General features: G+C 32.5%; 2 protein-coding genes and 1 long non-coding RNA gene across 12 annotated transcripts; 1 reads left to right on the top strand and 2 right to left on the bottom strand.

Annotated features, from left to right (window-relative positions):
- Positions 1 to 310: 310 nt before the first annotated feature.
- LOC100649460 (ubiquitin-like-conjugating enzyme ATG10) lies at positions 311 to 3,343 on the bottom strand. 3 transcript variants are annotated; one of them, XM_012313198.2, is made up of 5 exons: positions 3,211 to 3,343; positions 1,602 to 1,808; positions 1,280 to 1,520; positions 654 to 822; positions 311 to 508 (listed from the first exon to the last, which is right to left on the bottom strand). In XM_012313198.2, the coding sequence occupies exons 2-5, from the start codon at positions 1,707 to 1,709 to the stop codon at positions 418 to 420; spliced, it is 609 nt and encodes a 202-aa protein (XP_012168588.1). In that variant the 5' UTR covers positions 1,710 to 1,808; positions 3,211 to 3,343; the 3' UTR covers positions 311 to 417. The 3 variants fall into 3 exon arrangements, with proteins under 3 accessions (XP_012168588.1, XP_012168589.1, XP_003398786.1); XM_012313199.3 differs by lacking the exon at positions 3,211 to 3,343 and adding an exon at positions 2,387 to 2,549; XM_003398738.4 differs by lacking the exon at positions 3,211 to 3,343 and adding an exon at positions 2,345 to 2,549.
- Positions 3,344 to 4,261: 918 nt separating this feature from the next.
- On the top strand, positions 4,262 to 26,129 carry LOC100649266 (single-stranded DNA-binding protein 3). 8 transcript variants are annotated; one of them, XM_048410535.1, is made up of 14 exons: positions 4,262 to 4,399; positions 5,711 to 5,783; positions 5,878 to 5,939; positions 6,094 to 6,178; positions 6,256 to 6,297; positions 6,523 to 6,609; positions 9,071 to 9,178; positions 9,925 to 9,999; positions 10,099 to 10,147; positions 10,909 to 10,938; positions 12,012 to 12,223; positions 12,367 to 12,537; positions 12,684 to 12,884; positions 25,919 to 26,129. In XM_048410535.1, the coding sequence occupies exons 1-14, from the start codon at positions 4,344 to 4,346 to the stop codon at positions 25,976 to 25,978; spliced, it is 1,311 nt and encodes a 436-aa protein (XP_048266492.1). In that variant the 5' UTR covers positions 4,262 to 4,343; the 3' UTR covers positions 25,979 to 26,129. The 8 variants fall into 8 exon arrangements, with proteins under 8 accessions (XP_048266492.1, XP_003398784.1, XP_012168591.1 ...); XM_003398736.4 differs by lacking the exon at positions 25,919 to 26,129 and adding an exon at positions 19,650 to 24,987; XM_012313201.3 differs by lacking the exon at positions 25,919 to 26,129 and adding an exon at positions 23,943 to 24,987.
- LOC125386030 lies at positions 24,158 to 26,879 on the bottom strand. Its single transcript, XR_007225848.1, has 2 exons — positions 26,358 to 26,879; positions 24,158 to 26,075 (listed from the first exon to the last, which is right to left on the bottom strand). It is a non-coding gene; the product is annotated as an uncharacterized LOC125386030 (long non-coding RNA).
- Between the last annotated feature and the right edge of the window lie 40 nt (positions 26,880 to 26,919).

Here is a 26,919-nt window from a genome sequence, read left to right on the forward strand (position 1 = left end):
TAATTCGAGCCAAATGTTCGAAAAGCGCGCGGATGGTGGGGAAATTGGAAAGAAGGGAGAAAGAAACCAGTCCTATGGGCCGCTTGGCGTGATTGGTGCTCGAGTAACTTTCAGTTACTGATTGGGCCAATCGCGTTCACCTACTTGAATTGAAGTTCCACCAGCCGACGCGCGTCCTCTGCGCAGAGGCGGTAAACCATAAGCGATTCTATCCGAATTTAAATTGCATTGCTAAATCCGTTTGTTAAGAGCATAATTAAAATTAATAAAATACGCGTATATGTAAGGACTATTCCATACCAAAGTAAAGTATTTTAATTTGTTTTTATTTGATACACGTTTGTATACGTGTACTTTCTTAAAGCAATAGGACATATTACAGTTTAATTCGAATATTTTAAAGTATATATATATATATTACATAGTTAACTGACAATATTCAGGACGTAGCTTAAAATTAAGGGCAGCAGGAGCGACGGTACTCAACCAACTGACTATTTTGTTTTTACTGAAAGGAAAGAAAATAATTCATTCTTTTGTAATTATAAATAATTGCAAATAATAATAAATAATTATAAGTAATTAATTATAAATAATTATAATATTGCTAAATATTTACAAGATGATTTTTTCTTTCTTTCTATACCCCTTACCTGTTACTTGTAATTTGTAGAAGCTCATGAGACATACAAGGATGCAAGTGTAGAAAAGGTGTACCTAATATAGGATGTATAGCTTGAGATAAATCCTTATATTTCAATTCTCCGTTACGAACGAGGGATTGTGCTTCTTCCACGGATATTGGATTAATACCTGGGAAATCTACAAAAGTTAATTATACATAAACGTCAAACATATGAAACGGTTGTATGAAAAGATGACAAGAAAACGGCGAATTCGTTTAAAAATACAAGACACTGAAAAATTATTCGCAAATTCATGCATTGCCGTAAAACATAGATTTCCTCTATTTCTCCCTCCTTCAGTCACTCTTAATCTCTTTGCTAACTTCTTAGCCTAGTTTGAGATAGACTACGATCGAAGGAACAATCAGCATTATGTCGCCTGCCATTTTCAACAGGCTGTACATACCCGATTAAGGTCTAGTGGTGATCAGAGAACAATTGTAATAGATGTTTCGTATTTTGATGTATAGTCGTTATAAAATTAACGACATTCACAAGATATCGTTAAAAATGAATCGTAAAGATGATCTTTTTTTTCTTTCTAACGTTTCTTTAGAATTTTCCAATGATTCGAATAAATATGGCGCGTTCACCTGATTTCCATCCATTAAAATAAAGTATCGGGACGCTGTAGCTCATGGACCATAACACATGATGTTCTGTAACTAATGGTTTCTCGATAGGACAAGTGGCCTCGAAAGGATCTTGTTTCAATACAAAGTCGAAATCATCGGCGGAGCCGTTATCTTGTGATGTCGAATAATCATTTAAGTTACTATTACTGCATATGTATTGTCTCTCTTGGTGGACGATGTATGCCTCTCCTGGCACATTCTGCAAATCGTGTATAGATATTTACTATTTTAAAACTTTCTCTTTTTTTAGGGATCTCAAATGGTCAAAAATAACAGTCACCTTATTACCCCGAAGTTCCCATCGGTCAGAAATTTCACTCGACATTTCTACGAACCTTTCAGCATTCTCGAGAAATTCGTCCCACGTGATCGTACCTGGACCGTCCATTGATATTTGTCAAATCAGACAAATGTGGTACTAGTTGCTTCTATACCTTTTTGCGATGTATCGTGAAGGTAATCCTTCACGTTCTAAAAATTCACAGCCCTGTTGATAAGCAACAAATTTCGTAAAAATGTATTATGTACAAATACTATATATTCAATTCTACATTATAGAATTATAGCTTTATACATTACACAGCACATGAACTATATGTTACATTGTGTACTATACAAGGTATAAGTATATGGGTATTTACTAAAAAGTAACAAAAATAAATTACAAGTCAAGGAGTCCTTTTAATTCCGTGAAAATAAAACGCTACTACACCAGCAATAATATTAATTCTGCTGCGATTCTCAGATTTTTATGTAAAAGTCTTGCTTTAATGATTTTAGAAAAATATTAGCAAAAAATTAAAGTTAGAAATTCTTTCGCATTTTCCTCAAATCGAAGAAATTCTTTAACAATAGGAAAACGCAACAGAGTTAAAGATAAAAAGATCTATACATTTCCTGTTAAAACTCAATATCTTATAATTGAGTTTCTTAATTGAAGGACTCGAGACTAATTTATAATACATAGAATAAACAAAGATATTTAATCGTAATAGATTCTACTGTTTTCTTATAAGTATGAACCTTTTGAAATAATTGTTCATAGTTTATAAAAATCAATGATACATTAATTCCATGATGAAGTTGAGAAAGGGGAAGCTGTACACCCGAAGGAATGGCTTGTCTCTTTTCTGTCCGACCCCTCGACGCTCAGTCAATTGTCGGCTATTTTGCATCGGCAATGTTCGCTAGTATTCGGTCATGTTCGGTTATCCCCGCTATTGGATACCTGCGCCGAGAGCTTGTATAATGTACGTGTGCGGTGTAACACAGATATACCCACCACGGAACGGTTAGCATCCAATAGCAGGTAAAGTGCAACCAGGAATGTAGCAATAATAGGTGCAATTGCACATGAGAATATCTATTTTTCTGTTACTAATTTTTATAACGCGTCCCCGATAAATATCTTACAAATAATATATCTAGTCTTTTATAAAATGTTATTATGTATTTTTCTTACATTAATAAAAAAAATGAATTCTTCAAACTTTTAAGATAGAAGTACATAAAAAATTTTAGTTTTGTATACATTAATAAAATGAACGAAAAAAATGGTAGATGAAGACATCGTAGGATAGTTACAGCAAAATTTAGACTACTCAATTTGGAACTTATTAAAATGAGAAAATATCAACTTTACAACTATCGATGGATATATAGTAAAATTTCTATTAAAGAAATCAAAATAAAAGATTTATGAAAAGATCAATACAGAAAGATCGATACAAAAAATCATTAAAATCTCCAAATATGCACTATGAATAAATCTAAATAAATCTGAAATAAAACATAAATAAATAATCTTTGAAAAATTAACAATTTTGATCACTCAGGCAGCCCTAGTGTTAAAGTGAGATAATAAAACGGAATAATAAAATTTAACTTACGTACGGCCCTGACGTGAAAACCAATGGTTGCGCGCGCAGCTTTTATGACCTATAGACGCAAAAAGGATAGAAAAGGGATAAGAACGAGAAAGATAGCAGTGCTTCCCGTATTCCGTATATATGTGTGCGTGTGAGAACTGCGCGTAAGCCATGTACGAAACACATTTCCGATCTTGTGCGTGTTTATACAAAAATAAGTTCACTTATATCTTGTGATTGTGTGTGTAAAAGTGACACCGTTGTTCGTTCACTACCTGCTAGGTAGGTGTGATAGAAGAAGGAAAAAGGAAACAAAATAGAAACAGACAAACTCCTATTGGTCGTCCTGTATGTAAGACTATCGAAGTATACGCATCGAGGATCGTAAAATCGGCATGTCGCTAAAGTGAACTTCACTTCTGACGAGGTGAAATACGAGTGTGTATGTCTGTTTGTCTGTATCTTTAATAAGGTGCGGCGGGACGAGGTGAAGCTTAGTTATAGGTGAGGTGAGGTAAGGTGAGCATCAAGAGCGAGCCGAAGCTAAAGAGAGTGAAGAGTGAAGAGAGTGAAGTGACCGAGCGCTACTTGGGCATCGTGGTGAGAGGACGCACCGTCGTTTATGTTGAATTTGTAAGACGCAACTTATGTACCACGTAGGTTTTTTTTGATAATCAGTGAAGGAAAAAAGTTAAAGGGAAGGAAACAAAAGGGAAGAAAAAAGGCAAAGTGAGCTGCATTATAGGGGGGAGAAAGAATATAGTGGGAAGTCTACGAACGATGACGACGCGCGTTCGTTCCGCGGTCATGCGTCCACAATTGGCCGAGCCATGATGCGGAGTACTCTATCTAGTATAGGCTGCTGGCCGCGGCAGTGGTACGACGTGTTCGTAACGTGTGTGTGACGATAGAAAATGCAATAATTCCCTGTTTCTGATAATTACGTTTCTTCCATTGAAACAAGTGTGTTAGAAAGTAGAAACATATACCTTCGAAAATCTAAGAACCACGAGTATAGGTATAGTAATTAAAAACATATATTAAGTTGTACTTTCTGCCAGTTCGTGCGGGACTTGCCACGGTGTCGGACATTGCTATCTGTGGAACGAAAACGGTGGTTCTGTTTACATTGGAAAAATTGACAGTCTTCGAGGATGTACTCGAAGGGGAAGGGGACTACGGTACCCTCAGATTCTCAAGCAAGAGAAAAGTAAGTATTATTTTTTATAATAAAATCTATCGTGCATTATATATTTGTTGAAGTAAACGAGAAGGAGAAAAAGATTTTACCAATTGATCGACCAGTGACTCCATTTTTTTTTCTTTATACCAAGCGTGCGTATACTACGTATATGCGTGTAGTAGGTAGTAGTTGATTTGCAAACCGGGCGATCGGATTCGTCGAATAATTCCGGCTTACTTAACGCTGGAACTACCACAGTAATAAAAATCACAAATTTATATTTCCTCATCGAAATTTTATAGATTATTGCAATACATTTTTCGGAATTCCAATGATTTTTTTTATAAAGTTTGTTTGTGATAAATTCTTGTTTTTTCCTTTGCATTATATATGTATTTTTTCATATATTTTTCATTTTAACTTTTTTGATACAAGTTTTATATTATAATTACTGAAGATAATATTTATGAGATCTCTTATAATGAATATGAGAAAATCTTGATGCAAACTTAATGAATTAAAATAAAATAGTTAATACGTATTTTTGTAAAATTTCTTGCAATTTATACGGAATCTGTGAAAATCTATTTTGGTAATTAATTTTTTCAGTTGTAATTAATTATCGTTGTGAAAATCTATCTAACGAATTTAGTTTTGAACTTTTATGAATCTTATTGTTTATCTAAAATTGTCTTCCCTGCAATGTGATTTATCGTAAATTCGACTGAAGTGTATACTATGACTCACTAGAATTACTTGTCTGGCAAAGCAGGCCGATCGGGCGCCATGTTTTTATCGTTTGCAACTTGCAACCAAGAAACAGTTTACGAAAAAATTAGTATGATAACACCTTACATGACACCAATCATTGAAAATGTAATTTTTTAAATATTGATAAATAATTCTAATTGTTCTTTCTTAGTTTTAAAAATATTATTCTGCGGCAGTAATGCTGAATTTGTTGCATTTAAAAAAGTTTCTAATTTTTGAGTTTTGTTTGTTAAGTTCGTTTATATACTAGTAAAACTTTATAAAAATATCACTTATTAACTGTGACTGTACATTATTTATATTGTACATTATTTGTATTGTGAAATATTATAAATTGTAATATGCGTAAATATTTTACCCAGATGCTTGTATTTTGTATTATGTATTGGTATTTCAATATGAATATTTTATAAATTAAACATTTATCGTTGCGAGTATACCTCTTTGGAAACAATAAACAACACTTTTATGTTACATAAAGATATTATTATATAATATGAAAATAATTTAAATTCAAAAAAATAAATTAGTTTTATATTTATCTACAGATTATTTATAATATTTCAGGTTAGCCCTGTATGTGTACGAGTACTTATTACATGTTGGTGCACAAAAAGCGGCGCAGACATTTTTGTCAGAGGTAATGATTTCAAATTGTTTTGAAAATTTAATGAAACCTGTGAAAAAGATGATTATATATTATTGATATAATTATATCTTATTTTGTTACATAGATACGATGGGAAAAAAATATCACTCTTGGTGAACCGCCTGGATTTTTGCATTCTTGGTGGTGGTAAGCGTTAGACATTGTTTTATTCTTCTGCTACAAAAATAACAAAATTGCATTTTATTTATAAAATATTAATTTCCTTCAGAAAACATATTCATAATTTAATATATTTTTGCTATTTATATGCATACAAAATAATCAATTAAAAATATTTCAGTGTATTTTGGGACCTATATTCAGCAGCACCAGAACGAAGGGATTCCTGTGAACACAGCAATGAAGCCAAAGCTTTTCATGATTATGTTAGTATAATTTTATAATGTGAAAGTTATAATTATATATTACAAATGTATAAACAGGAGATTATTTTTGTTCTCAGGGTTTTGTGAATAGCGGTTATGGTGTTAATGGTATTGCCCATGTAAGTTGAGTTGTATTATTTTTCATGCATATGAAATATGCTTGTTCAATCATGGTGTTCTACCCTACATGATTATTTTAATATGATCTAAGACCATGTACTTCTAAACTAGAGTATGTAGATAACAGGGATTGTTACTAAAGTTTGCATGTACATTTAATTGGCATTTAAATGAATTATTAGATGTTGAAATTTGGCTGGTAGATAATTATCTAATGATTACAGAATGCTGGTCCAGCGCCTTCACCTATAGGACAAATGCCACCCAATGATGGTATGCCTGGTGGTCCAATGCCTCCTGCTTTCTTTCCAGTAAGTTTTTTTACATCTTTATACTGATAACAACATTATTTTACTTAATTTCATAGTGTGAATCAAAAAATTTGAAGAGTATTTGAGTTATCTGTCTGTTTATGTATTTTGTTAATGAATAATTACATTTATGTTCTGTTGTTTAAATATGAGTAAAAAGATTTAGATAAATATTTATTTTTTATAGAAAACATTATTATTTATTAACGATAGTTTCTTATTTCAAAAGAATCAACTATGAATTTTGAAATTCTCCTACTATAGTCTATAGTATAGTATAATTAATATTGTGAAACATGCCTTTTATGTCTATATGTGCACATATACATACATCATGTGTATATTGTGTTTCAAGAAAGGGAGGACAAGAAAATAAAAAAATAGTTTTACTGCATATGATTATATATAATATAACATTGTAATCTAAGATATATTATTAAAAGCTTTTAAACTTAATTCTTCTAAAAGGAATAAAAACATTATAATCTTTACAATCTTTATTATAGGGAAATCAGACATATTAACTGTATATAAACACATATCACAATATTTATATGTATATACATACATAAATATGTATAAATATCTGTTATCATTGTTATGCCTAGTTACAATTCTCATGCATTATAATTCTACACTTGATTCAAAGCTCTTAACATTTTATTAAATACATCAAGTATAATAAACGTTAGTAAATAAAATATCTTCTAACTGTAGATTGTTATTAATCAAGTACAGATTGTTAATAAATTTACATTACATATTATTAAATACACCTTATAATAATATATATATATATATTTCTCTTGATATTGGTTTTTCGGGATAAACAATAATGTTTCAATTTTACATAATACATAATCTAATTATCTAATTATCTGAATGATATACTGTCATAATAAATAGCTATATTTTATTGAAAATAATTCTATAAATATGATAGTAATTTGTATACAACATATAAAAAATCTTATGTTATACTTAATTCATATATAATCAGACTCCAAGTGTTACTAATTAATACTACTGTTTCTTACACATAATAACACAATCCTGTACAATGTTATTCGTCTAATTACTGTCAATGTACACAGTGTCCTTGAAACATATATTTTGTTTTGAAACAAGTGTACATTTGGATAAGATTCTCATGCCATGCTTGTCTATACTGTATCTATGTACTTATTTTCTCTCTGCTATGTATCTAACACTTGTATGTGCGTTCCTTTACCATTTTCACTTTTTGATCTCCTCTCTGCGTAAAGCAGATTTCAGAAACTTACCAGGAAAAATTTTGTATAGATGTTAGAGAATAGTTTTAGTTTGAATAATTTTATATTGTAGGTCTATAATTGACAGTGTTCTACCTTGTGCTGACTTTAGTTCTGTACAAGAACTTCACAGTTGTTTTGCAATAATAAAATATTGAATATATTTACCGAACTACATTTATAAAATATATTTGTTCCTTCATTCAAGTTATTATTTATAATACTTCTGATCTAACTTGATATCTTAGTATAACGATTTTCAGTCTGAGTTCTGAAAATGAAAGCATATATTTACTCCTAGAATAATATTTTAAGACGGATTTATCTTTCTACAATTTTTAATGTATAACAAACTATAAAGATTAAGAATGTCAGCTAAGGTCACACTTTTTAGGATTTCTAATATATTTAATATAAAAGCCTGCATAGATAGTAGTCTAGCATTCAGTACAAGCGGTCTACGAATTTAGTGAAAATAATATATGACCATCCTTTACATCATGAAAAAGATCAAATTTATATCTATATATGACATACACATATTTTATGTAGTATAAGCTAAGTATACCCTTAGAAACTATAAACATTGTATTCTGTATAATGGATAGTTTAATGATTGTATGAGAAAAATATATTCTCGTTGACCGCTTATTATAACATCTAAATAACAATATAAGTAGGTAAAAAAAATGTCTAGTTATGCATATATTGCTTGTTCGAATATTTATTGCCTTCTAAATCATTTTAGGATAACGATGTATACGTTCAGATAGAAACAACACGATCTCACTTTGATACATCCATATATATCCATAAAAGAAAATTATTTTATATATATATTTTTTATTTATTTATTTATCTTTTTTTTTTATTATCAAAATTTTGTTTTAGTGTGAAATGGGTGGGAGGGAGGGTATCCTCAGGCATTTAGTATCAAATTTTACTTCGTGGACAAAGTCGTAATTACGAAATGAATTATTGATAAACATATGTAGGCTGAAATAAGTATCGTAAATGTAATCTTTATTGAAAACAATATTTATAACATTGTATTTTCGTAATTATAACTTTTAGATTTTTAAGGTGCTGACCAACATAGTATTAACACAATCATACCCAAGCCTTCTAGTCTAGCTGTTGCCTGGATCGCAGTGTTGCTACATGTCTGTCGTTTGCGTTGCTTGTTGCAGAACAACTCGACAATGCGACCATCTCCGCCCACACACCCCTCATCACAGCCATCCCCCCAGCACCCCCAGCCACCCCCGCCTCCACACTCGCAGATGATGTCCACTCAGGTAAGCCTCATTCGACACATACACTGTCACTCATGGAAAATCACTCAGTCCACTCTCATTATACCATATCATCGTGTACCTATGACTGTTTGCTCGAAATCGCTTCTTTTCCTACCAAAGTTATTTCTACTGTACAATTTTTAACCCGTCATTCTTCAAGTACAATGTATAGAATATACAAACAGGATTTGCTTAAATGGTTACGGATAATAATATTGTTTCAAGCACAGATTTTTTGTATCTTTTCTACACTTAAATATATTAACGAATAATACATGATTTTGCAATATTGTATTTATTATACTCCAAAAAGAAACAAAATAGTTTTATTGAATATGTGTAACAACAGAAATTTTAAGGTAAGAAAAAAGGTTTCTTTAATATTGCACAATGTAAAAAAAAGTTACATTATCATTTTTGTCTATAATGGGCTTATTTTAAGGTAAGAATTGTGTTAAATGCACATCATACTTCGATTTAAATAATCTGTCCTTTGTTGAATATAAACCCCCATGGTTTGCAATTCTTTTTCCACATTAATATAACATGTGTCCTCCAGATGCACTATGATGATTTCTATCAAAGTGCATATATTATATTGCCTAATGTGTGATTAACTGCTTGTTGCGGCTGCCTGGTGTGTCAGTTTTGTGATATACAATAGTTATAACATTCTGGGGTTTTAGCTATATAATTATATTGGCAAACATAATTTACTTAATGTATAACTTCCTGACTTGTTACAGTTTATGGGTCCGAGATATCCTGCTGGTCCAAGACCTGGAGTGCGTATGCCACAAATGGGAAATGATTTTAATGGGGTATGTATTATTATTTTACCATCAGATCAAACTGTTGTGAATAATGTACATTAAATTACGATTTGGAATAATTACTGACATATTGATATTTTTATTTAGCCACCTGGACAACCAATGATGCCAAATAGTATGGACCCAACTAGGCAAGGTAAGGGCTCAGTTATATGCTAGATTCACATTGATTTTTTTTCTGGCATTGACAATAATTGCGAGAGGAGAATGGCATAGACGCATGCATACCAAAAACCACACAGCAATAAATAAATCAGTAATTATTAAAAGTGGATTGGATTGCTGTGATGTGGAGTGGATTGGTTTTTGAATTGTCTAGTTACGTGCAGTGGTGTAGTTTTCAAGTTAAATCATTATAATTAGCATTATATATTTATATGATTCTGTGTATTCTTGCTTTCTTCTTTTGCATTCGAGATAAAGATACAAATTTAATGTTTCAGTGATAATTAGAGTAAACATCTTAATAACAATGTAATGTTAGTATATATAATAGTCCTATATACAATCCTATAGTTGTTATAATTATTTAAGAATTTTTTACTGTAAAAATGTTGTTAGATATTTTTTATACATATTTTTTAATTATCGAGAAATATTGTTTTAAATGATCTATAATCTTATTGCGACATATAAATAAGGATTCAAATAAAAAGAATCTGACGTGAATATATTATTTAATAATATTTAACAATAAGGATTTAGAAGCAACTCGTTAAACTAGTATTTAAATATACAATACAACTTGTCGGTATATGCTATAACGATATATTTTCGTAGCATTAAAGTAATATTTACAACTTTATTCACTATGCGACCGCAAAGTAACTAGACCTTACCGCCATCAACCTGACCTTACCTACCTGCCGTACTAATGTGTGCTCTTGTGTTCCTCAGGCGAAGCTGGAGAATTTGTAGGGTGGCAAGGTAGGAAGCAACCCAGCAACCAAATCACACTCACATGACTTAGTCAAGCCTAACTATTATTTTTTCTCCTGCTCGTTTTAAAGTTTCTGTTCTCACTTTTTATGAATAAATGCACTAGCTTCGTTTCTTTGTGCGATACTTGCTCATCCGATCTTGCATTCAGTATGCCAATCGTAATTTAATAATAATAATAGAATCAATGTGTTGAACTTCACTATGAGAACAGTTTTCTATGTGTAAAAAATGATCACATTTAAAGAGATTCTTTATTTTTATATGTGAAATATTAACATAGATATATTTATATTTGTAAAAGAAAAAGGAATAACTGTTTTAACATTACAGTTTCTCATTGCATAGGTATAATGCAATAATTTTGTGGCTAACAAAATATATCTGTTTGTTATTGTCATTGTCAATCATTGTAGCATAAATTTAACATATACTAAGAAATATAATGCAGTTACTTGCTCATTACTTTCTCATTCGTAACATTTTAAGAGAAAAAGATTCGTGTGTTCTTAAAAAGGAAAATATCATCTTCAACTATAGAATAATAACTTTACAATATTTTACAATTGATTTCATATCACATAAATGTATAAAAATATTGCTGTATGATGTCGTAATTCTTTTACTAGGTATTAATTGAATGATTGTCTTGTTTGTTATGTATCTGGCGCTATTATCTTCCTTTGTCAAGTTAAAAGCTCATACGTTTGTAAAAGTTACTTAGTAGCGTTGTTTTTCATCCTTCGCATGAGCTTTGTTATTTCATTAATTTGTGTAGATGCAAATTACCAATTTAGCATGTCATCCACTTGCTTTACTATTACATATGACTTCGGCAAAGCATGACTTGAGTGTTTTAATTCTGTAGTAAAAAAGAAGACAGACAAAAGAATAAAGATCTAAATTAAAATACTCTTTTTCATATGTTGAAGTATTTTACAGACACATGATTTGCCGTTGATCCAAAGATTCACGATTAGTGTTTAGTATTAACATAAACTAGAACAGTATTAATATTTGTGTCTTTAGGAAAATGCATCAAAAATTATTTTTATTACTAGCTCCTCCAGGCATGAATCCTATGAATCCAAGGATGAATCCTCCACGAGGACCAGGAATGGGTCCAATGGGACCGGGAAGTTATGGACCTGGAATGAGAGGACCACCACCTAATAGTAGTTTGGGACCTGGAGGTCCAGGAGGCCCTGGTATGCCACCAATGAGTATGGCTGGACCAGGGGGTAGACAACAATGGCAACCTAATACATCCACGGTACGATTACGATCTGTACATATTTAAAGAGTTTATTCCTGTTTAAATTAACAAAATGTTTTTTATATGTCTTTATATATATCGTCAGTGATATAATTAGATAAATGTTCATATTATAATTCGATAATGAATTTTTATTTTAGCCAATGAATTATTCGTCATCATCACCTGGTAATTACGGAGGTCCACCTGGTTCAACAGGTCCTCCAGGTCCAGGTACACCAATTATGCCCAGCCCTCAAGATAGTAGTAATAGCGGTGGTGAAAATATGTATACCATGATGAAACCTGTACCTGGAGGAAATATGCCTGGTGTAAGTAACTTCCTACTACTTTTGTATTATTTTGATTTAATAATATTAAATACGATTCATCATAAGACAATATTTAGTTTTGCTCATGTCTGTTAATGAAATATATAGAGATATAATAGCAATAATAATTTGTTCGATTGTATCAGGACTTTCCAATGAGTGGTGGGCCAGAAGGTGGTCCGATGGGTCCTATGGGACCAAACACAATGGGTCCTGTGTTGAATGGTGATGGCCTTGATGGAATGAAAAACAGTCCAGCTAACGGTGGTCCTGGGACACCTCGGGAAGATAGTGGAAGTGGAATGGGTGATTATAATCTGGGTGGTTTTGGAGGCCCTGGTGAAAATGTAAGTATTAGTAAGTTTTTTTATACTCCCGATAACGGTTACTCGACGTGTTAGTATGGACTTATATGCTACCATTTCTTTTTCTATGTAAATTTATATTCCTAGTAAACGAGAATACTTTTGGATTAATAATAATTAAAAAAGAAATTAGTGTTGATCTTTATTGTTGATATTTCTGGTTTAAAATATAAGTCCATATTAGAACTGACTTTTCTTCTAATTATTCAGCAATTAACAGATTCAGGTGCTTCCATCAATGCGTCAGTTAGTTAATTATTCTGTTAAAATAATTTGGGTCTTATTACATTTAGAGGGCTTATCCTCAAGCTTATTCCAACCACCTGGTTAATGCTTAATCTAAAAAGTATCAATATTTGATAAAAATTCGAAATATTCTTATTTAATCATTTAGGCTTCTTTGGGAGATTTAATTTAGATTACCCACTTGCATCTAATGTTATAACTGTTTGGCTCATATTGTGTCTAACTATTATCATACTAACAGTATGACTAATGATGCAAACATAAAATGGGTATAAAAAATCACGAAACATTTAAAGAATTCTTAATTTACTAAACAATGAAATGTTCAACTTGTTAAAAAGTAGTATTTTTTATATCTATAAAGAATTAAATGTTGGTGATAAGATAAATTTTCTAAGTTATGGGCTGTTTTATTAAAGTACTTTGCATAATATTAGTGGAAGGTCATAACTAAAAATCATTCTTTAATGATTCTTTAATGCCTGCAGTAATAAAATGCTTCAAAACATTTTCTACCCATTTTATACTTACAAAAGAGTATGAATCAACTTTCATAAAATAATACACAAGATATTCCATAAGGTGTATCGTATATGATAACAAAGACACGTCGAGATGATGATTTTTAATAATATTCAAAATATTCTTATCAGTGCAATATTAATTTTAAATCTCCTTCTGGCTAATCGAATTTAATAACTGTCATAATAAAATTAATTTAGTAATTTATCTATATTCATTCGTTCATGGATTTTGTTTAAATATATACAGTATTCTTTGTATATAAATCTGGATCATGGTTAAAAAATATAAGAAAATATGAACTTGTTTGGTACATATAAATTTAATGGTGTATATAGACATATATGACGTATGTGATTCATTTTCATGGCAACAGTATAAAGGATCGTGTGATACTTTTGCGGCATTTGTATACGCTAAGCGCTACAAGACCGAATTCCGTTTTATAATTCTGACGGTTTTTTAAATACTTACAATTATTTCAAATGACATTCTCGTCTACAACCATGTCTCTTATTAATATTTTTCAAGTACGATACGCCTTGCGGGAAATTGTATATATAATATAGTATAAAATAATCGATTTCTTTAACGAGCGCGTACAAACGGTATATTCCTTCTTTAATCTTACGTTATTATTTCGGATTGTGAGTAGGATTCTAAATTAAAAGAATAATCAGTAATCTCGCACGTGCGCCTTCTGTATTCCCGACAGTTTTTTTAAAAAATCAAGTCGCCTTGGATCCAGCCCCGAGTTCGTAGATGCCGTAGATTTCCCGATTAATCATGCAATGTGGAAAAGGATGATACGCAAACCCTGAGTTTTATGTCACGTGTGATCGTCACGTGGTACGCGATTCATAACGGTTTCGTCAATGGCTCAAGCACGATTATTCGCTCGTGTCAAGATAGAGAACGAAAAGCAAACGAAAAGAGAGAAAAGAAAAGATACAGACATATATTCGCGTCGACGCATCTTGACTTGCGTTTGTTAATTAATCGCTCCTAATCAGTTAGGTTAGCATTTAAGTGCTCATTACGCTATTATTACGAAACTATGATACTTGGATCATTTATAACACGCGCGCGCGCGCAAAATACACTACATAAATATTTAAAAGTATATATATATATGTATATATTCGATATATATATATGCTTTTCTTGCTAAATACTCACAAGGTTGCAGACTAGAATTTTATGACTAGAATTTTATGATTCTTTTTCTTTATTTTTATTATTACTTTTTTCTTTTTTAAATATAATTATTTCTATACTTTTTATTATCGACAGTACTTTTTATCGACTCGTGTCAACGTCAACGTCTATTTATATTTATTTGAATATTAGCTTGTAAGCAAAGGTGCCTGAAAAACACGAACTACTGTGATTATCAATCGCATAATTGTTAATCGATTTCTAATTCTTTTCTCTATCTTATCTTTCTTCTTTCGATGATTGTTATCTTTTTTTTTTCTATTTCATCTGCCATCTTTTTTCTTTCTTTAATTGCACCGCTAGCTCGTCGCTAGCTAACTGGCTTATTTCTCATCCTATTATAGAGTTTGGATTCTAAGCAGTATTAGGTTAGAAAATAATATACGCTATATTAAGTTTATGACAGGTAAGACATAACAGTCGTTAAAAAATTGAAAAAGAATCTTTTTAAATTTCACTACAAAGCTTTTGCGAAACGCCTAATGAATTTTACATCGATAAACAATTTCGAATTTTGTTTATTCGGACAATCGTTTTCGTATCGATAGACGTATTAGAGGTACATTTGCCTAATCTTTCGAATCAAATTCCTTTTCATTGAACCAATAAAACTCTGTAATGAGGTGATCAAATTAGCCGAACTCAGACCGAGTCCCTCCACTATTTGCTCAGAATTCATTATATTGGTAGAAAAGTAAAGTTTGCGCACCATCTATTCGCAGCCATTGACATCGCAATACTTCGCGCGAGTATATACACGACTAATTAGAATTAATGGATCATTTCCGCCTAGTGCCTTGTTTGGAAAAAGAATGTAGGTACCATCGTGTATTTTAATGCAAAACGTCGATATCCTTAGTGAACCGAAAGCTAATAAACGCGTACAAATCTAGTCATGCGATCCCACGATCGAACTATGTTTTAAAAATGAGGATCTTTTTTATCGATCGATCGACTAATGCAGGTATTCGAACATAACCTCATTTTACATGCACTTTGTATTTTATTTTTTTCTACTTGTCCCATTGAATATTATTTCCTAAACGTACGAATATTCTGATTCAGATACTTATTTCGTTCGAAAGTTCCTATTAAGGTTTAATTTAAACGAGATAACATCGAAAACGGCTTTGTAGCAAGTTCCTTATCTTTCTTTCCTAATGAAAGCGTACAGCAATATCGTATTTCCTATTTGAACGATATGATGCTGTACCGGCGAGTATTGCGAGGCGAATGGCGTTTGCGATTAACTTAACGAAAAAAAAGTACTTGGGCAAAAATGTATAAAGAAAGATGTTATATATATAACGTACGCATGGCAATATATAGACGATATATATATAACGTAATTATTTTTGTATGAAATAAGAATCATAGACGGTGTAAGTACTGAACCTACATGAATGAGTGTGACAAAAATACAAAGAAAGAGAAAGAGGTAATACGGGCCGATAATGGAGAAAAATATATCGTGCGAACCTCCCGGAATCCATCCGTCCGTAATGGTTATAGGTCAGTACCGGACTATGCTGTGCTGCTGTTAGTTGTGTTTAAATTAACTTAAACTATTAAAAAAGTAAAAGGTATTGATATCAAATTATGTAAAACGATATAAGAGAGGAGAGAAAGAGAGAGCGAGAGGGAGGGAGAGAGAGCGCCAATTGCAAGGGTATGCTCTGGGAGCACCGGCAAGATCGATTATGGTCTCGAGGACGATCAAACACACAGGTCTTTTTACATATGATTATTGTGACTTCTCGAGAAAGATTCTGTATTATTTTTTTTTTTTCTTAATTTTTTTTCTTTTGTTTTTTGATACTACGAGCTACGCTTTTCTTACTTTTAATTTTACATATTTTCTATCTTTTTTATACATTCATACATAATATACATGTGTTTTTATATATAATATATATAATATATGTATATTTATAATATATATAATATATATGTATATATATTTATATTATATATGTATATATATATATTTTAAAAAAATACACATCTTTGATATTTATAACATTATACTATAAGACGAAGGAAAAATGTGACAATTATATAAGAAACGAAAAAGTAGCGACATCAAGTATAACAGTTCTAGCGCATTTCTTCACTGGTTTTTCTATGACTGCAATTATTATACAAGGACGATTTTCAAAGCTTTTATTATACGAAACAGTTGATAAACGCTAGTCGGATCATACATATTACATATATATACATATTATGTTCTGCAATTCATTTTATCGAATTGAAAGTGCAAAGAGTCGATAAACTGAGACTTATTAATAGTGAAAGAAGACTGTTTTGTTTAGTATTTTTAGCATTCGATATTTGTAAGGATTTCATCGTAGAGATATGACTGCTGCTTGCCGTTGTTCCGGAGTATTCACCGTGTCAATGAAATGCGTACTTTTAATTGGGAGAAAGGAAGTACACACACATACATATATACAACGAAAGATAACTAAATATTCGCTTGTACCAACTTTAATACGTTTAATCGGTGCGACTTTCATAATATATACAAAGAAACGCTCGTTTAATCTGTTGCAACAGGCGAAAAAGTTGGTGATAGCACGCGGTCAGGGTTCGAAGTTCGTGACGAAGAAATAAGCCAAAATAGAAAGAGTAAACGTGGAATTGTTAACGATGATAAGAGCAGTAGTAGTCTTTTCGTTGCTTGTAACACGACTCGTCGTCGTGCGCTGTTCAAAGAAATTTCGTGAGAGCGTGCTTCGAACCAATATATACATATGTATAATATACGGATATGCATATATATATATATGGCGTGAAGCGCATCAGAATGGTACTTTTAAAAGAAAGTCGTCGATTTTACTTTTAATACAGCCCCACGTTGTAAGCCACATCAATGAATGGCAATGAACATTACATTTATTAATATATGCCTAAACCAGGGGAGATCGAGACAATAAATGTAAACCTGTTACACTGAGAATACTGCGTTTTTCTTTTTTATTTGCGTTCAAATCCGCAGGGTGCTGGCTACTAGACATTTATATATGACTATCTGTTTTCATATACACTTTATGTCTTTTTTTTACTTGTTTTATTTATTTATTTTCACGCGGCCGATCGATTTAACATTTTTGTCTAAGACACACTGGTAATCACATGTCACTTGTGTTTCACATTGCATTATACATCGCCACGTCGATACCGCGACTGTCCTCGTATTTCCGCGTTAGTTGAACTCACCGAATGCAATCCTTAAACTAATTTAGTCGATACGATATAGTTGTTACATGTATTCTTCTCTTTTTTTTTCTGTTTTTTTTTCTCATCACAAATCATGTGATATTTGTTCTAACATACACACACACGCACACAGTACACAGGTACACGGAAGACATTAACATTCGTTGCTTGTACAACAAACGCGATATATGTAACTAAAGTATGTGTTTTTAACGTCGCCGTAATATTGTCTACATTATACAAACTGCCACTAATATTAACAACGATGACACTTGCTTACATGATTAGAAACAGTAAACTCAAACTAACACTATGCACGCATATATACACCGCATAATAAATTACAATTTTGATCTATTCTTCCGGTATCTGGTACAAATCGAAACACCATAAACGGATATTATCGTATATTGTGGAACACAATGTTTGTGATTTACTTAACCGTCCTAATGGAACGGTAAATATCTTCAATTTCTTCATCTTTTTTCTTTTTAAGATCTTTTAATGTCTTTTCATTGAACGAAAATCACCCTCTGAAACAGAATAAGAAAAATAGTGAAATCTGATAGCTGTATATAGTACTAGCCTGTACTGACCTGTAGCACATGGATGCGTGAGCGCAAAGCGATTGGTGGATTGCGAGATCGTATCGAGAAACGATTCAAACGAAAAAAAGTACTTCAATTAAGCAAAGAGTGAAAAAAAAAATTATTTTAAGAATCCGTGAGGAATGACACGTCGAGTTTCTATGTTACAATTTTTTCTTAATCTCTAAATAAGAATTTTTCATTGTTGGTTCACTCGGTGAGGTGTGCGTGAGTGGGGGGCAGGCTGCGCACACGGAATGCGCAAGAAATTTTTTTTTATACATCCGTATTTTTCTTTTTTTTTTTTTTTTTTATTCAATGTTTTTTCTGTTTTTTTTTTCTTTTTGTGCTCGATACGGGCTTCTTTTTTACATAACGTCCATGTGTTGTGGGTCAGAGCGCCCTGGAGATGTGGAACCACATTTCTCTCTTCTTCATTCGCGGTTCCCAAAAAATCAAAACCAAGTTTCTCTTCCTAGTTCTTTCATATATATCCTCTCTTTAAGTTTTGCGTTTCACGAGCCCAGCCCCTTCACGACGCACCGTCACCGCGCTGCGCAATCACTTACGCAGCATGTCAGCGTTTTTTCCCCGAGAGTTCACTTGGGATCAGCGAACTGCGACGAACTTTCCTCCGTCACCTGAATTTCTTTGTGGTACCTTCACCGTGACTGGGTTCGATTAATGTCTTTATGTACTTTATAATTTAACAAGAAGCTGCAAAAAGGAAATTACATTTCAAGTGACATTGTCGCGTTCAAATATTTCCAGAGAATATTTGCGTGCTTAAAAAGTTCAGAGATTTGAATATTGAAACATCAAGGGGAAAAGTATTCTCAGCTCGCTGATGAAACGCTGAAACCAGTTCAAAACAAAATGGGCAAGGTATCGCCTAATGGTGGACTTGCCTAACCTCTTACGTGTAACCGACCTGGTGTTGGTTGATTCGCAGGATCAGACTGAGTCAGCGGCCATACTCAAGATCAAGGAAAGCATGCAAGAAGAAGCGAAGAGGTTTGAAAAGGACTCAGATCACCCCGATTATTATATACAATAACTCGTCACGAGTCGTTGGGCCCTGAGACCAAACTAACGTTTTAAGAAAAACAAATCGCAAATCGATTCCCCTCTTTCTCTCTCTCTCTTTTTCTCTCTCTTCCTTAAATCCAGAATTCTCCTCACTGCACTTGTACTCCACAATAATCTCCTTCCTTTCACAACCCCAACCCCCTGCAACTTCGAATCGAGGTACTGAAAACAGTGTGCGGAGACAAAGGAAAGGAAAAAGTAAGATAAATTGAAAAAAGAGAAGGTTAAGCTCCGTGAGAGAAGTGCACGAGATTTACGTAGAGATTGGTGAAGCGTTTTCTCCCTTTGCGAAGTGAGGGGGGCACATCTCAAGATTTTTCCATCCTCTCCGGATTACGGAAAGGATCTAACCATTTAAAGTAAGAGAGCACCGTTTCATGTAAAATCTTTCGTAACTTCGCGTTGACGTACATTCTTCAAAATGTCTCCATATAATATACACGATCATCTTAAATCATTGTCAATCGATGATACTCACTTTGCAAGTGAGCACGGGCTCAAGATGTTTTGGGCGTCCTCGAGTATGCTCGCTAAGATTATAAAATCTGTTATTAAGATATTACGTTCCAATATTCTCGAATGTTTCTCATTTCGAGCAATACTCACGCTCGATTAGATTTTTCATACCGATGAAAAGTCGAATGCCTAATTGCTCATTACCGTCTGCAATTCACAGTGGACCCATTTCGACGTCGTTTTTTCTTTTCTTCTTTTTTTTTTTCTTATAAACTCCTACATCGTCTCCTACTTTCTTAGGGAACTTGATTTTGTTTCCGAAAATAAGGACAGGAAAATAATAAGTGCTTCCTTATTGGCCCTAAGTTAAAGGAAAAATATATTTTTTGTACAGTTCGAGAAACAGTTCAAGAGGTACATGTGATGTTTTTATATATGAAAGTAGTAGTCATCTCTCCTCTCTTCTCTGTCCCTTTCTTCGAACCCTTTAGTTTTTATTTAGACGTTTTTATGGAGTATACTTGAGTGACGTTTCATCGGTTTCCTACATCGTCTGTGCACAGCGAATAGTTTCAGTGTATAAAATTATTAAAAAAACATAAGTAACTGTGATAAGATAGCGTTTTAAATGAAACATTACACAATATACTTATACTATCGTATATTTGTTCGAAGGTAGAATAACAAACAATTGTAGTACACACATCGAGTGTACGCTCGAGTGAACACCACTTTTATACGTACGTTCTGTACTGATTTCAATTAATGTTTACAAACGTTGGTTCCACACGTTGACGAAACGATTCCTCTATTTTCATTCAAACAATCGAAACTTTTCGCATGCGCCTTCTGCGAAACTGTTCTCGAAACGAGATCGATCGATACGGATATCTTTGATGCGACAAACTCCATCCATGATTCTGTTTGAAAAAAAAACCTATCGTGACTTTAATGTAATAAGTTTTGAGACGATACATTATCGAGGGCTATACCTTGGGTGTTACAAATAAAAAGATTTTATAATTTCTATTCAAAATAAAATTTTTCACAAAATGTCATCTACGTTTTATTTGTAACAAATTCAAATCTTATAACATCGTTTAAAATTTTATAACATACATTGTACGTATATGGTGAAATATTTGTGGATGTAAATGCTTGATAAATTTTTTTTTTTTTTGGAACGATCGATCGATCCCGCGTAAGATTGTACGTCAGCGCAGCAATTTGCGAGTATTGGTAGCATAATACCTGTACTCGTTATTGTGGCATCATTCTACGGTCGATCTGTCGACTATTCCTTCCGAGAAAAGAAGCATCGATATCTTCCATGAAGTTATATACATACATATACCCGAGAAAAGATCCACGAGAACGCAACGCCTTTGTGCTCTTTTTCTGTCAATACGAAGAATGCGATTTTAAAAGGGGTCCCGATAGATGCTAGTGGTAGAGTGGTCAATGGTATCGATATTATCGTGTGCGTGAGACGAAGAAAAAGTGGCTTCTTAATTTATTTACAAGAGGGAGTAAGAAACTAGGTACGTTAGGTTTATCGATCGTTCAACGTGCTATGTATGTGTATAGTACGTACAATAGTGCCACGTTAACTAACCAAGATTTTGCTTCTTCAATTGCCCGTCGCCTATCCCTCGCCGATTCTCGAAACTGATTTTATCGAGAAGAGTTTGGTGCTCCTCAATACTCTTAAAATTTGAATCACAACGAATAAGATTCGATAACCTAACCTCATGAAAGTGTTATAAATCGTTCCCGTAAATGCATTTTCGTTACCTCGACTGGTTTTTTTTTTTAATTGACCGTTTAAATTAAGGCATTTAAAATGCTTGTGAAATATCGACTACGCGCCAAGCTTTCAAGATTTATCAAAATATCCAAGACCGACGAGACTTCTAAGACTTAAGAAAACACCCGAATTTTAGAGCATCGAATCCTATTTGAGGTTATTCCAATTTTTCATTACATGCATGCATTTTACGCGATTTGATGTGCTTGACAACCTATCACAGGTTTCTGGTATTATTTACGTAAAATACATCAGTATATGTATCAGGTTTCCATATCTCATTTGTATCCGATAAAGAAGAGAGATCCTCGAAATATCCTAGAGATATATCTCTTTCGATAACTGATCAGCTAAAATGTTGAGCCGCGGGCAATTAGCGAAGCACTACTGTACATAGCAAGGCGGGAACATGCGAAACGATATGATATCGAGTGTCGAAAAGTTGACTAATACGATGCAACGTCAAGCGATTGCATCGATAACGTTGTTCACATCGGTACATTTGCGTTTAGGGAGGACTTCACGGGCATTGTTAACAGTTGCACAGACGTTGCAATCTCGATTGTGTTGTGCACAATTGGATCAGATCTTTATTTAACTCGAGAAGCGCACAGTACTGAAAGGCTGCAATAACATTATTTCGAAAAAAGTCGAACACTCGGTTATTAGGGAATTCGCGAGAATTCGCTTGTATTATCTGTGTCCGAACGAGGGGAACCCGACGAAACGGTTCTCGAGAGAACGCATTATTAAAACTCCCCCTAGGACTTAATCCGATATGGTGGGAATCCGGCCAGTGTGTGTCGATAGTACACACGAAACGAACTTTCATTCGAGACGATCGTCGTTTGTCGATTACGGATAAAAAACAAGTTATGTGTAACTGCCAATGGAATTTATTCTTTTTTTTCCTTTCTTTCCTGTAGATTTCATTCTTTTACTATTGAATTTTTCAGTATTCGCAATAGTAAGGTTACGTTCACGTTGAATGAAAGCGCTTACTGTTGATGAAACAAATACAGAAAGGTAATAAAATCAGTCAAGTCTTAACAAGGTGAAACAATAATTCGACATGGATGAATACAGAATTGCTTCTTGTTCGTAATATATTACGCAGACACAGTTTAGATACCGCTGCGTTAATCAGTGCCTGCGATTAATTATTTGTTACATAAATATTTTTCATTAGATACGGTTTTACGGCGATGAATAGATAGCGATTAAGTAATCTTTAAATTGGTAATCTTCGAGTAAGTTAGTAATTAATTATTAATTAGTTAAAGATTTATTAACAATTACGGCCTTACTATATCTCTTTCATCGACTATGTATTCGGAACATAGACGAGTTTATTCTTTTAATCACATGTAGTATCATGTTTGTCGCTTAATAAAAAGCGACATTCGCAAATATGAAGTTGCGTAGAAGCAGCGAATTGCGCAACGGACAAACGTGAACGTAACTATATAACAGGATGGAACAGGAATTAACTTGTTGTTTGAAATCCGATCCTCATTCGATGGAATAATCCTGGTCACCGTAGAATCACGATAAAGTACGATCGTAACTCGTCCAAAGGGTAAAGAAAATTGAATAAAGTGTATAAATTTTACGTTCGCCTGTTTATCTCCTAGTTCGTGCCTCAAATCTGGGAATGGCGGCGTGTATATACACACACGTGTATACTATTCCGGCGTAATTAAATATAAATGTATAAGTTGTACAAAATGTCGAGTGCAATTCGGATTAAAATAACATATACAGCGGAATACGGTGTTCCTGCTAATTGCGTGAAACATCAAAACGGTATTGACATCCGCCCTTTTATCGTTAAGAAATTTTTGAATTCGGGTAAATATTATATTTTGTTATCATCTGTGTGTATTGTTACAGCTGGGCGAAAGAATTTCATGGCAAAGCGGAAGAATGGAAAAGTTGATGGATTATATATGGTGATATTTTTTTACCCGAATTTAAAGATACGACACGTTCGGATCTCAATACTTTTCGGAACGTTTCGCGCGTCTACTTTTAATGTATATTTAATTTTTTTTATGGGGATCATTTTTTGTATGGTCACCAAAAATTTATGAGTTTTTTCATTTTTCTGTTATTTCGTTCGTCGTCCATTAGCGATTCGTTCCAGCGAAATAGCAAACAATTTTCCTTCTTTTATGAAATAGATAAGTATTATGAACAAAATTTTAATGTAAAAAATGTTTAGAGGGATGTGTTGCGTTAAACGTAGACCAAAAATTTTCAGACGAAAGAAGTATATAGTTTGTATTTGATCGTTTTTAGCGCAGAATAAGTTGTAAAAGATCACGAGTTTAATCGATATATCGAGAGGATATATATAAGAAAAGATATTTGTATATTGTTTAAAACGAGAGTTGAACTCGCCGTGATTAGAGAAGAAGTAAGAGGGAAAAAAAAGAAATGATATCTCGTGTACTATTATTGCGCGTTACGATTTCGTAAGATAATTAGGAATTTATAATAAGTAAGGGTGTTAGGTTGGCAGGAAAACAGTGATTGAGTAATTTTTAAAAACGCATTAAAACGAAAAAAAAGAGGAAAATAATAGGACAAAAGAATATCTTAGCCGCGATAAAAAGAATCGAAGTGTGTGTAAATTATGAAATCGATCGATAGCGAAAAACTAGAGATTAACAGAAATCAATGAGCTGCCATCGTTCCCAACCCCGTTAACGAACGTTTGCATTCAGAATTAAAAACGTAAATTTCTTTCTATAATTATTTACCTATATAACTATGACAATTGTAACTGACACGAGCTGTACATCTTGCGGCTGACCTCACGTATTCTTTAAATTCACGCATAATTATAGACATAATTATAGATATCTATTACGAGTATAGCATTCAAGTAGTAAGTAATAACAATAAAATAATGGAATAAATGTCATCTATCCTACCAAGTGTCCAAATTGTTTTCTATGTAATACCTTCCGCTCTTATTAGCAAATTCTACTACGCATCTACTTTCTGCAGAAGGCGTCATCGTTATACTAGAAGACTCGAGAACGTTCGTTATTTAGTTGTATCTTATTTTTGCTGGTAAGTTATATATTATATCTTTATTTGAATTACAATATTGGAGAAAATAATTTGGTAATTTTATTTATGATTATATTTTTTTAAAACAAAAAAAAGAAGGCAAACGAATACAATATTGGGATGGTTGCACACAATTAATCTTTAAAATACAAAATATGAATGATAGTAATAGTAGATGATTTTTAAACTGATCGTAAATTCTTTAAGTTTGTTAAATTATACATATATCGCTTGTGATCCCAATAGAAAATCCATGCAATTCAGTTTCATTGTGTCATGAAGGTTAAGTATGTGAGAGCAGCATGACGCGGTATACGGATTTCCTACATTACCAGTTAAACTTTCTAGAGCTCATATAGTATTAGGTCATTGTTGACGTTTTTTAAAACAACATCAAGAACTATTATGGAGTCACGAATCAATGACCTGCAGCGCTCCAAGCGGTAAACTTGATACATTCGTTCACCAATGTCGTAAACACGATTATTTAAATTTCGACGAAACATGCTAAAAATTTTGCGCTTTAATCTTTTCATATCTACGATTTTTCCAAATATATAACGTTGTGAGATAGATTCCGAATCTTGAAATTAAAAAAAATTCATTTCCCAATCTATTTTATCGTTAAACTTCGGTATAAGTTGAACTTAACCAAAATTCGAAGAGGACAAGTATTTCATATGTAATCATTTGCTTAAATACGATAAGCGTAACTATAAAATTTTAGAATGACCATAACGTATTAACATGTGAAGAATAAAAAATACGGTTTATACGCCTATGTGTAGATCGACAGGTTGCCGTTCCACATTCCTCTTTGTACCTTGCCATGGAAGGATGTTCAATGAGTCGATGGCCTTGACCAACTACTATAGCGACGTGCATTTCCGGAAATGCTTTGCTCTCGCCTCATGAGATCTTTCTTCTATGTAACAAGTCATGTAGCTATAAAATAGTGGTTCAGAAGAAAACTGGTAAGAATGTTCTATTAAAAAACGGAGAATAGTATTACGATGTGATACTTTTTCAACAAAATAAATCGAAAATTTATAATAAATTAAATAAATGTCGAAATTATGATTTTATGTTCATACTATTAAATCACAAATATATTTGTAACCAGCGGAAAACAAAATAAAACTATAGAAGTGTTGGAAAATTAAAATGTAAGTATAAAATTTCTAGTTATTTTATTTATATAATCATAATATGAATAGTTGTGCCTACTTGTTTATCCAAATATCAAGAGAAATTCCTTTCAAAGACTGTGTCCTTTCTGGAAAGCAATGATTATGTCGGAATGTCGCGATAGTTATATACAAATGGCGATGAGTAACAGTAACATTGATAACCTGTAGTTATCTATATCTTATAAGCTGTTTGTATCTTTGTCTCACAGAATCACTTCCAGCTATCGTCACTTCTATCTTGCATGTGTTGCGCGTACGCATGCGCGATAGATCGCGGCGCGCCATGGTATAAATTTTACTTATTCTAATTACAGGAATACTTTTCTATACATATATGTATTTTAAAAATTTTTTCTAATTTTATATTCGTAAGAAACGGAAATTGGAATTATAATTTTAATAATGATTCAATAGTGATTCGTCTATGTTTAACAGATTACATATAAAAATTCGTTTATTTAACAAAAATTTGTAATTATAACCGCTGGAATTTCCGAATTTATAATTTTCTAGATTTATAAAATTTAATTTAACGTCTTTGCATTTTTAAAGCATATCGAAAAATTCTAAACGTAATGACTAAGTTTTGAAGTGCGTTG

Source organism: Bombus terrestris, chromosome 11 (assembly GCF_910591885.1).
Source record: "Bombus terrestris chromosome 11, iyBomTerr1.2, whole genome shotgun sequence".
NCBI classification, from domain to species: domain Eukaryota; kingdom Metazoa; phylum Arthropoda; class Insecta; order Hymenoptera; family Apidae; genus Bombus; species Bombus terrestris.